The sequence below is a fragment of the Anas platyrhynchos genome, chromosome 2 (assembly GCF_047663525.1).
Source record: "Anas platyrhynchos isolate ZD024472 breed Pekin duck chromosome 2, IASCAAS_PekinDuck_T2T, whole genome shotgun sequence".
NCBI lineage: Eukaryota > Metazoa > Chordata > Aves > Anseriformes > Anatidae > Anas > Anas platyrhynchos.
In genome coordinates, this window is record NC_092588.1 from 49,690,198 (window position 1) to 49,702,424 (window position 12,227).

At 39.7% G+C, this 12,227-nt stretch overlaps 1 protein-coding gene across 12 annotated transcripts in view; it reads left to right on the forward strand.

Moving 5' to 3' along the window:
- PIEZO2 (piezo type mechanosensitive ion channel component 2) overlaps positions 1 to 12,227 on the forward strand; it is a 312,264-nt gene that overhangs the window by 168,648 nt on the left and 131,389 nt on the right. For all 12 annotated transcript variants that reach the window (XM_072034700.1, XM_038174513.2, XM_072034692.1 and 9 more), the window contains one exon: positions 366 to 528. In XM_072034700.1, the coding sequence (XP_071890801.1) occupies positions 366 to 528 (163 nt within the window). The remainder of the gene's footprint in view (positions 1 to 365; positions 529 to 12,227) is intronic.

Genomic DNA, 12,227 nt, shown 5'->3' on the forward strand with positions numbered 1-12,227 from the left:
TAACACACATGGATCTTCTAGGAACTCACCCAAAATGTTTCCTGTTGTATTTGAAAGACATGCCTCTGTTGCTCACCACAAAATTGATTCAGACTCATGTTAATCAAAATACTAAGTATCAATAAAATATGTGAGCTCTCAGTGAAAAATCCTTTATTCTGGAGAGCAAAAATTGCTGCTTGTCTAAAGTTCCTTGATCTTCTTCTTATTTCCAGCATTCTGCAGCACTCTTATTGGTGTGTTTTGGGGGTTTTTGTTTGCCTTGAGCTAACTTTCTGTTCCAGTTGAAAATGTCATTAGAAGTAACAAATGTTTCTTTGTTGTTCTTTTTTCTTTTTCTTTTTTTTTCTTTTCATCCCATACAGTGTGAAAGGAGCAGATGCTGGCAACGTGATCAGACTATTTATACCAGACATTGGGATGTTCATTGCAAGCCTGACAATATGGCTCCTCTGCCGCAGCTTGGTTCAGAAGCCAGTAACCGAGGACGCAGCACAGTGCAACACGCAATTTGAAAATGAAGAAATGGTATCAAATACACATTTCTGTCTGTCTGTACAGCTTATAGCTAATAGTGAGCTTTGGTATTCTTGTTCAAGTTGTATTCTGAAATGGTTTGGGAGCATGACATATGCTACGTAAATTTACTTTCAGGAAACTAAACAATTGATTTTGAAGTGGAAAAGCTTCTGTTGTTAATGTCTTGAGAAAACAAAGCAGAATGTGGAAAGTGATAGATTTGCTACTGGAGTTTTCGAATTATTCTGATTGAACAGATGATCACAGCAGTTGATCACAAGGTGTTTTTTCACCAGAGGTGCTGGTCACCTCTGACAAGTTTTTGTTACATACATTGCTCAGTTTCTTAGATAGCATCCATATTTCCAAACTCTGTATTGAAGAGTATCAGCAGCATTTGAGTGATGATCAGAAATGACTCTCTTAGAGAAGAGAGATTGTACATTACATTTGTGGAATAAGTTACCTAAAACAGTGGAATAAGCTTGATGATGATTTTTGCGAATGGTTTAGCTGGAACTGTTGACGTGCTGGTGAGAAGAAGAATGGCAGAGACACTGAATGCAGAAAATTCCACAGAAAGAGGGAAACAATTTTATAATATTAAAAGCCACAGTGGGAATTTAGCCCAGGGTGCAGAGGGATTCCCACTACTACTCTTAACATGTTTTTTATCAGACTGTCTAGCATGTCTTGCATCTCATTTTCTCTCGTTTTATGTATGGGTGGAATGTTTTTTTTTCTTTTCTCTCAAAACTCAAGTTCTAGGGGAGACAGTTAAAAGTTGCTCACTTCCAATAGAAATTGCGCTCTGAAGTGGGTAAAACATTTAGGGGATCAACTGCCCATTTTGTTGCTACTGGAGAGGGGCAAAAATCTCTGTGTGTTGCTATGTTGTCTGGACTGTGGTATTGCCAGCAGCTAGGCAAGTTTCTAGCACAAGACAGATCAGTGTCAGGACTGTGCTTTACATTCAGTTGCTTATAATTCTTATGGGCTCTCCTTACATCTGAGAATTGCCTGAAGATTGCACCTTTTAACTACACACTGGAGAATACGTAGACTTGGGTGTGATCAGAAAACATGAGGTTTTGCCCTGTCTCTGGGAAGCCAGTTTTATCAGCTTTAAATCTGCTTTATCACTGGAGCGGTGCAGAATGGGTTTAGCAGCAGAAAAGAATCTGGGGCTACGTCCATAAGAGCAGACACCTGAAGAACTGAGAAGAGTGGCTGATTGGCATGTTTTGTGTTCAGTCTTTCTCTCTTAAAAGAGCTACTTTTTACCTAAGTGGGCTCTGAGAGACTTTTATGAAGCCCTTAATCTCATGGATAGAAAATATGTTTGCATGTGCATAAAACAGGAGTAATCTGATAGCAGAAACTCGAAAGAAAGACAAAAAGACATGCTGAGGTTCCTCTGAATCTAGACGATGATGTTTAAAAAATACTCACTTTTGGGTTAGTTCAGAGCCTAGAGTCTGGGTAGGAGAAGGGAGCTCAGTCTCCTGGAGGAGATGGGTTCTGGCTGCCAGGCTGCATTCAATAGACTCTGCCCGGAATGCAAGGAAAAAACTGAGCTAACCAGCACTGATCACCCAGAACAGAGGGCAGCTTTAAATTGGATGGTCATAGACTCGCAGCTACCTCAAGGCAATCCACTGGTGCAATTAAATGTGCCAGAATATTCCACAAAGGTAGAGTGTGTGGGAGAAGAAAGAGAAAACTTTGACTGCGAAGAAATACTTATGCTGGGCAGATGGAAATCTGCATAAATATATTTTACTTCTTCACATCAAAACCCAGCAAATATTATTTATATTCTGTGATCTGTATGTATTATAGATTATTTAGTGAACACAGCAGCTGTGTTTAGATATAGTGGCACCAAAAATTCTTCAATTTATTTTTTTTTTTTAATATAATAGTTACTGTCATGTGAGGTGATCCCCAGTGCTTTGAGAAATTCTGATCTTCACAGCTGAAATGATGGATCTACATCAGAATAAACTGCTTGTTTTTTAAAATAGAGTGAAATGGAGAGTGGAAAATTAAATACCCATTAAACACATTTTTCCAAACTTCAGCTTTCTCTTTGTAGGTGTCTGCATATAACATCCTGGAATCTTTTCTGCCAGTTAGGAGAAGGCTGCAGAAGCAGCTGAATCCGCTAGGAATTGGCAGGGCTGACTGTAAGGAACCTAATGCATATGCAGAACATGCAGCTGAGTGTCTGAATTTTTGAAAATATTGGCATAGTATGAAATGAGCCCAAATCGTGTGGGTTTTACTTGATAATTTTCAATTCTTCATTAGTAAAGTCCACTGGAAAAGGCAAAAGTAATTGATCAGTTCTTTGACTTTGGCATTAGCTGGCTGTGTCTGTGTATTGCCATGGCTCTGTACTGATGCTGTAACTCCATTGAATTAGCAAACACTAAATGAGTTACAGCAATAACTGCCCTACAAACAAACGCTTCAGGAGGAGTGTTGAGCTTGGTACTGTGCCTCCAAGGGAAATAGTCCTGGGTTTATTAGACCAACGCTACAGCCAATTCCAGAGTTGAAGAGATTTTGCTGAGATTTCCTGCCACCATTCATCAGAGATTCATGATATGAGATTTTGTTAAGAATGCATCAGCTGATTTGAGCAGTTTCAACAGAACTGTAAGAGAGGTGGCTTTTCAGGTTGCCAGATGCCTAGCCACAGGTAGTTCTGTACATTAAGAAATCAACACTCTGACTTACAAGCAAAAGCAGAGAATTTGTTGTACAACTTTACCTTTTTGCGTGGTATTTCTTACCCTGAGCAATTCTCAGACCTCTGTGGTTTGGGGGAGCATGGAATACTTTGGAAACAGACTAAATTAAAAGAAGAATGGGTAGTGTTCCTACTCCTTCCAAAAATAACACATAAGAAAACCTTGAATAATTGCTTTAAATAATTTCTGAAAGTGACCTTTTCAAAGCTCTGTGTGAATCCATCACATCTCAGTTTTTACATGATATGCAGAAAAAAATCCTGGAGTTGAGTAGCAGTTTGTGGTACTTGACTCTTTGCTGTACTTTATCATGGCAGTAGCCTCCAGAAACCAGCTGCAGAGCACAATGGATCGGATTGCTCACGGATTAAGATGCAACTCAAAATGAGAAAAAGTATCAGAATCTAAATTAAGGACAACAAGGATTCATTGAAAAATGGATGTCCTTCTTCATTATACTGCATCTAACTTTAAGGGAAACAGATCTCCACCAGAAAAGTGTATTCTACAGAACAGAACTGGGGGGAGGAGGTTGGAAGGCAGTGAGAGACTCTCAATTATTTGTAAGTAACGCTATCCCAGGAATAAGCAAAGAGTGTGGTTTTAATTAACAGTGAGTCATGAAGTAGGAAGGTCTGCCAGATACCAGGCTGCAGTCCAACTCATTACCACCCCTAAATGGTTGCACACTTGGAGCAAACGTGTCTGCAGGCCTTTTTTATTAGGGCTCAGAAAATTTAAAGCAGGTGAATTCAGCTGGAGACAGGCCCGGATTGCAAATGCCGAAAAGCACAATGCCAGTCACGAGGTGTAAAAGGTGAAAGAAAATGAGAGAGAACAGTCAACTCCCAGCTGCAGCTGAAAGTATGACATTTTTGATTTGGTGCAGATGGTGGCTTATATGCCAAAATGCAGATTCAGTATATACAGTCTGATAGGTATTAGAAAGGAAGTAGCTTTTTCTCGAGACCGTGGATGAATTGCCTGATATCATAAGTGACAGGGAAAAAAAAAAATCCTAGTGAGATTGCGTAACTTCAGCTTTACAAGACGTGTTGATCTTAATTGAAATAAACAGTTGTAGTCTTCAGTGCAGCTTCTTCCATGGCACTTGCTGCCTTGCCTGTTCAAGCTTGTTTCTCATCCACGCTCTTCTAGAAAGTGAAGGGGACCACTGGGTCTGGACTTCATTCCATAAACTGAGGCTAGCATGATCCCAAAGCCTTCGCCCTTCTCCTTTTCTGTGGAAGACAGAAATTTGTTTGGGACCTCAAAAAGAAAAAGAAAAAAATACCTAGAGGAAATTGTTTTAAAATAAACTAAATTGTGGGAAGAACATGAGGAGAGCTTGGCTTGTGCTGGAATTGGGAGATTCTCACTTCGGCCACAAACTTGTTTTGTGTCCTTGAGCCTATTACTTCATCTCAGCTTCTGTGTCCCTTGGCAAACAGGGACAGTCATAATACTGTTTTCCAACTTTGTCTTTCTAAGCAGTAGACTGAGAGGCTAGGGCTATTTGTCCTACGCCTACATCAGGCACGTAGTACGTTGAGAGCTCTCTTGATCCAGGTCTCACAGTGCAACTGCGATATGTACAGGACAGAATAGGCAAGCTCTGAGAGCTACACATGTTCCATGCTTTGTACAAGGACTTCAAAGTCTAAAACTTGCCCATTTAGACCAGAGTCCTTGCTGTACAGGAAATAGCCGATACCTTGTGGGTAACCACAATAAGCAGATAAGAGATAACCTGTTTTCCCCCTCTCTGACACTGCAATTTATCCTGATCTCTCCTAGTAAGAGACTGGCTTTAATCCTAAAACATGTGGTTTCATATCCCTTCCAAAAATTTTATTGTTAATTATAGCTACTCTGGATAATCTTGTTAAACATATAATTATCCAGTCCCTTTTAAAACCTCATTAATTTCTTGGCTTAGGTAGCATCATGAAGCAAATACTTCAATGATTTAATAACTTCTCTCTGATTTTCTTTTAAATTTAACACCCTTTAATTTTATAGAACATCCCTTGTATTACATGTTGTAAAACAAGGTGAGATGGTATAAGAAAAATTAAATTATTTATTATCTGACATATTTTTTTTCTTTAAAAGGTAAGCAATCCCTGTAGGTTTTTTTTACATTTCTTTGGTCGTTTTCATTATTTTTTCTCTGAAACAGCTGTAGTTCTGCAACATCCTCTTGAGCTACAGGGAATATCAATGCCTCAGCATTACAGGCAAGGTTTATTGTTGATCTGAATGATGGCGTTATTTCATTCTTTGTTAGACTCAGAGACTGTTAGATTGGGTGAATCTACTGGTGCATCATCTACCTGAACATCCTGTGCAATATGAAGAACTAGTTCAGACTAGGGCACAATTTTAAGAAAGATCTTATGTCCCATTCCTTATAATTGCTGATGCCTCACTATTTTTTGTGCCTGCAGGTCTCCTTTGAACTTTTTACAGTGGGGCCCATCACCCTGTTTAGATGATCATCCTATTTTCCTGGGATGAGCATAGTTTTCTTGAGGTTATTTATTGCTTTGTATTTGTCTTCATGTAACTTTATTTTATCAGAATCAAACATTCACCTGCCTTGATTAGCTCTTAGTGACATGGAGCCCTATGTCCCTAACTTCCCTAGAAATCTCCTGTATGCTACATCTGCTTCTTCACTATTTGCTTTTCTTCAGAGACAGTAAATAAGCATTCCAGCTATTGCAGAAAATGCTACAAGTGAGAAAGAGGGAAAAATAATTTTTTAGATAGGAAAGGAACTTTTGGGATTCTTTTAGCTTCCTGATGACACCTCATTTGTTTTTTATTTTTTTCCTCTTTACCTTGTCTTTTTTTTTTCTTTTTCTTTGCCATTTCTATTTACTATAGCATTTTCTCACCTTTTCTAATAAAAATTATAAATGTTACAATAATAATAAAATATTATTATAAACATTATAGACATTAGAAGTATTTCTTCAGCTTTGACCTCTGGAGAACTGGTCCAGAACCAGTTAGTCTTAGTGTGCTTCAAACATGGTGTGAGTAAGATTTAATACCTTATTTCTGTGGTTTAAAGACAGTAGGTGAGGTTCCCTTATCACTATGCTTGCAGTGTTTGTAGTAGTGAAGTTTGCCAGACCTTACCCAGCTGCCTCCCTCAGTAACGACTCAAATGCATCTTATCTTAACAGGGGTCAAAAGTTTACAAGTTACATTAGCTTCTTGTTTGATGCACATGTCTTTGGATAAGTCTTAACGCAAATATGCAATTACACTACAACAGTGCCTCAGCTACATAATGTTGTATAGTGCAATATGTTACGTTTTACCAAATGCTGTTAGCCTGTTCAGCATGAAACCTGTCCTGTTTAGCATGCACCTGTCCTGATTTGGTTAGAAACAGGACAGATGCGTGATGAAATTATTTCTGTGGCAGCTCTTCATTGGGTTTACTGGTTTGCCCTCCTAACTAACAGTCCTCAGTTCTGAGTTTTGAGGTACAATGCTGTCAGTCAGGAGAGCAAAATACTGGGATATTGTTTCCTTTGGACAGTCTAAGTGATGAATAACACAATTCAAGAAGGGATCTGAATTGACTCTCCTAGTGTTTCAGGCAGCTGTATCATACAATTCCCTCTGGAAGGCAGGAAGCACCATCTTGAACACAGGGCAGTTTTTCTTCATCCCATTGCTCTTGGCACAGTCATGTTCTATAATTTTGTTTTTCTGGTGGTTAGAAAACCTCTAATTTAGGTTGTACATGTATTCATAACTGCATTATAACCCTTTTAGTTCGTGTGCTCTTTTGACTCAATATATTCTTTCCTTGTCCAGCATTTATTTCCCTGATATTTTGGGAGAAAAGATTTATTTCTTGGTTGCTTGTTTTGTAAGATGAAAGAAGTCAAGCAATTTTGGATCCTGTTGTAGGTTAGATATTCTATTCTCCTGTTCATCCCAGTAATCTGTGGCTGTATAGAGCAGTACTAGAAAAGTACCCAGGCTACATCTATAAGAGCTGAGGCAATACTGCAATAACCACGGCACTCCAGTTGGGCTGTTTATTGTGCTTCTCAGCAAGATGGATAATGGTACAATGTGTATATTTCTTAGTCCAGGAATTACTGCATATGGGTGCTATGCAGCTTCACATACCTGCAGTAGCTCATTTAGAGTTTGTACTGAATTGTGCCTTGTAGTCATAACCCGAGTCTTCCTATTTCCTTTTCACTAAAACACCATGTTTAATCATCTCAGGCCAAACCACTAAATTCTGCCTGTGAGTTCCCCTCTCTTTTGCATTTGGCTTATACACCTAACAGCTTTTTGAAGCTGAGATGTGAAACTGTATTTCCATATTTGCCAAGTGAGTCTTGTGCTGAAATCACTTGATGTTTGCTCAGGTGCGGTAGGTACATTGGGAAGTGAAATAATCTTTAGTCCTCTCAGTACAATATCTATTGTATACAGGGTTTAATGAGTTGTCTTCCTGTTATCCTGCTTCACAACTATGGTCATCTTTCTTTTTTTTTATTTTTTTTATTTTTTCATTTCCTCTGAATCTCTAAATGACTCTGTCCATATGTGCTTCCAGTAAATACCCTGATCATTTTTTTGTAATGAATGACTCTTTCCCAAAAGAGATTTTGCTATTGCAATTCATGTCAATCATTACTGTTAAATCCTACAAAGAAATTGACAGTTATTTTTGATGGCACATCCCTGCCAATTTTATGTAGTTCTATGTAGACTGTAAACACAAGATTTAGCATGCTTTAGATCAGTTATAAAATTCTTAATTAAGATTATAGGACTTAAAGTTAATTTAGGACTTTTCAGTGTAATATAAATTTTAGAGTACCATTCAAATTCCAAAATGCCTCTCTCTTATTACTTAACAAATGCTTATTGCAGTTGTCTCACATTTGATTAGTTCTGCTCATTTAGCAGATTTATGTTTTTTTCCCTGAAGTTACTCAGTGTAGTGCAGAGTCCTGAGAGTGGTTTTCTTCTTCTGCCTGGGCTTGTGGTCCACAACCCTCCCTCCTCTATGCATGTGTAGGGGAAGGTTCTGTTGACCCATCTGAGCTTGCTTTGGACACTAAATGAGCACTTCTTCTTAAGGAAGATCCACTTGCTGGGCAGCCCCATTTCCACAATTCCCCAGTTGAATGACATAGAAATTATTAGTATGAAAGTTTTTGTATCTATTCTGTGGTTGAAAAAGCAGGCAGGCTCCTATTCTCACATGTTGATGCTTTAGGAGGACTGTGGAGTTCCCCACTTTCTTGCAAAATTAGAAATTCAATAAATGATTACCTTAGTGTGGTTTAGTATTAACAGCAGGTTAAACCTCCAGTCATTTATATTCCATAAGGGTTTGCAGGTCCTTTGATGGTAAAATAAATAGCACTTAAATCTCTGTTTCCAGACTCATAGTTGGGTATGTCTAGAGAATATTATGTTATTCTGATTAATTTTTCTATATGCATTTTTAGGGTATATTTAGAGCTGCTGCTGCTATTACTAGTTAGGTAATGAATTCCTCCTAGTCCTGTAACTATCTAATTTCTTAAAATATATATTTAAGAGCTTTTTGGATACAAAAAGGCTTTTTGAGCAAGCTTAAAAGTAGGAACTGAGCCATGTTCTGATATGGTCCATCTCAACTGAGTGAACCAGCTTAGGCACTGTGAAGGAAATTGAACTAAAACCATGTGATAGTAGAGAGAGAGTCTATTCCTATAGCTCTTCTGGCACTAACATGGTTGAATCATATGGCTTGTCTCAGGTGATTCCTAAACCCAGCAGTTCAATATGTGTTACATTTTTTTTTTAAATGAAGGGGAAATCCAGAAGATTGGTCATAGTAACAGCTTGAATGGCTTATAAAAGATGTCTAATAAGGTGTTTCTGTGCTGCTCTGTCACAGGTACAGAATAAAAACACGATCTCTAACTAAAGGTGACAAAATAGTTACAAGGTAAGGCTGCTGCAGAGGGGGCCCAGGAAGGAATAGGCTCCAGAAAGCGTCTGCTTGCTGGGGTGAGTTCTGCAGCCCTGATGGTAATGCAGAGGCAGCATGAGTGTGTTTAAATCAGCGAGCTCCGGCCCTGCTCCTCCAGAGGTTGTTCCAGGCTCTCCCTCATAGAGGCCTTGTGCAGAGTGCAACCACAGGACGGGCAGGTTGCCTTGGGAGCAAGGGGTTGTCAGCCCTGGGGGGTGCTGCTGGGATGCGTGGTTTCTGCCATCTCAGGTACTGATGCCTGTGTTGGTTTAACCTGGCAGGCAGCTCAGCACCATGCAGCCATTTGCTCACTCCCCTCCAGTGGGATAGGGGAAAGAATCAAAAAGAGGTAAAAGTGTGAGAACTCATGTCAAGGACAGCGTAATAAGAATAAAATAATAATATTTTTTTTTAAAAAAGACAAGTGATGGACAACATGATTGCTCATCTCTCAACAACTGATGCCCAGCCAGTCCCCAGGCAATGGTAGCTTCCCTGGCCAAATCCACCCTTGGTTTTATTTTTCAGCATGGTGACACACAGTGTGGGACATCCCCTTGGCCAGACTGGGCAGCTGTCCTGGCTGTGTCCCCCCCCAGCTCCTGGTGCACCCCCAGCCTCCTGTCTGGCAGGGCAGCATGAAGAGCAGAAAGGCCCTTGGCTTTGTGTGAGCACTGGTCTGCAGCAACTGAAACATCCCTCTGTTATCAACACTGTTTTCATCAAAAATCCAAAACATGGCACTGTACCAGCTACTAGGAAGAAAATTAACTGTATTGCAGCTGAAAGAGGACACTACTACACAATCTAATTGCAGGTCATATTTCTACTGCTTGAGATCCACACACTGGGAAAAAAAAGTGTCATCTCAACATTGGCTTGGATAATGAGGCTCATCACTGCAACTCTCTGTAGCTTTTCAGATGCCCACATAATATACACATGAATTGAGCTGACACACCAGAATCCATTTAACCTTTGTTAAAAGTTCTGGAAGCAACATCTTAAAAAAAAAAAAAAAAAAAAAAAAAAAAAAATGTTGGCAAAGTTCACCTAGCTGTACATTTTTCTCAGGCTTATTTTTCATTTTCACACTCCTCTCTGTTTATTTCCTGGTACTGGCTGGAAGGAAATGTCAAAATACTGCAAAAGAAGCTATTTGTACAGCATTTATCAGCCAACTGGAAGGAGGAAGCACCTGAATTCTCATGAGAACTTACTCTTGTGAGCTTAGCAACACACGCTTGAAAGGTGCTGATAATTAATGCAATGCATTCACAGGCATAGAATTTGTGTTCATTTGGGGAGACTTACGTATCCTTAGTTAGTTAAATTTTGTTGCTCATTTGGATTTTTGAATCATTGCATTCCTTTCCTTTCTAGAATTGTAAAGTCAATAAAAAAGCAAATTTGTGAAATTGTGTTTACAGAGACAATAGCAGTAAACACAGGTACAAAGCAAGGAATGTTCTGAAGCAAGAATGGGTTTTTGGTTGGAGTTAGAGCTTCCTGTTAGTAAATATATCTCTGGGACTAGAGGATATCTTTATGCAGCAGTGTTTATACTGTACCAGATGAAACATGTAAAAGTTTGATGTTAATAAACCAGCCCCCAAAGTAGCTAATGGACATTCTGGCCCTGGCTGCAATAGTAGCTGCTGTAGCTGCCACAGAGGCGATACTGTTTCCCTGCCTGTGCTCTATCTCAATTTGGCAGTTTAAAAAAATGTTTTACAATAAATACTCCTGGGACTTGCACACGATTGCTGAAAAACCTAAACTGCATTTAGACTGTTTATAAAAAGTCCTGGGGCCCTGCTCTGCAGAGCAAAGGTCATGGAAACACATGTTTATGACTTCACAAATGCTCTATACTCCGTGAATGAAGAAGTTTATTTGATTTAATCAGCATCCACAGGGATCCTGTAATTGCATAATAAGTAATTTATTATGGAAGTAAAAGTATTTTTCTAACTGTAGCCTATGTAGCATGGGTTTGTAGCTTTGGACTAATCCACGTAGTAAAAAGAGCTTTGCAAAACAGTCTGACTGGAGTAATGGTGTTCTATGATGAGCGTGTACTTGCATGGCTATTTAATCGTCAGAAAGTGTTAAAACAACAGGCACATTATCACCATGCTGGATGTAAAAGCTGTTCACTGTTTGCCTGCCATTGGCAATTTGAAGTGTTTGATGTGAAAAGCTGGAAAACTGTCGCAGCTAATCCAGTTGGTTGGTGGTGGATATGAAACCAGGGGAATCCAAAGTTTGTCTTTTTGATATACACTGGAACGTGGCCTTTCAGCTACTTCAGAAAAGGAACATGGCCTTCCAGGTACTTCACTTCACCTTGGATACCAAATTGCAAAGGGATATGCTTGTATACAAAAAGTGAAACCTATAATTGTTTATCTCTCAAAGACTTTTCACTGAAATAGTCATTGACTAGGGCATGAATAAGACCACGGCAAGATAGAATAAAGGTAAGGACATCCTTAAAAGCACTTATGAATAGCAAAGAGAGATGCAGAAACTGATCAAGTTTGTTAGCAGAAGCTAACCCCCTAATTTGTGCCCATTGCCTCTTGTGGTACCCAGTAACCACAAGAGAAGAGGCAGCGGGCACAGGCTCTGAGCCCCAGGCCGCACTTGTGTGCTGTGCGGGTGGCCGAGCACTGGCACAGGCTGCCCAGAGAGGCCGTGGGGTCTCCTCATGGAGACCTTCAGAAGCTGCCTGGCCATGGTGCTGGGCACCCTGCTCTGGGTGGCCCTGCTGGGGCAGGGGGCCTCTAGGCCAGCCTCACCAAAATCATCAACTTTCAAGCTATGCTTAAAATACCTCAGTTCATGGAAAGTTTGGACCATCATCTCCTTCTCATCAGTATCCTAGCTGAGTGAAGTAGTCTCCCTCCTAGTGCTTTTCCTTGGCCATGTTG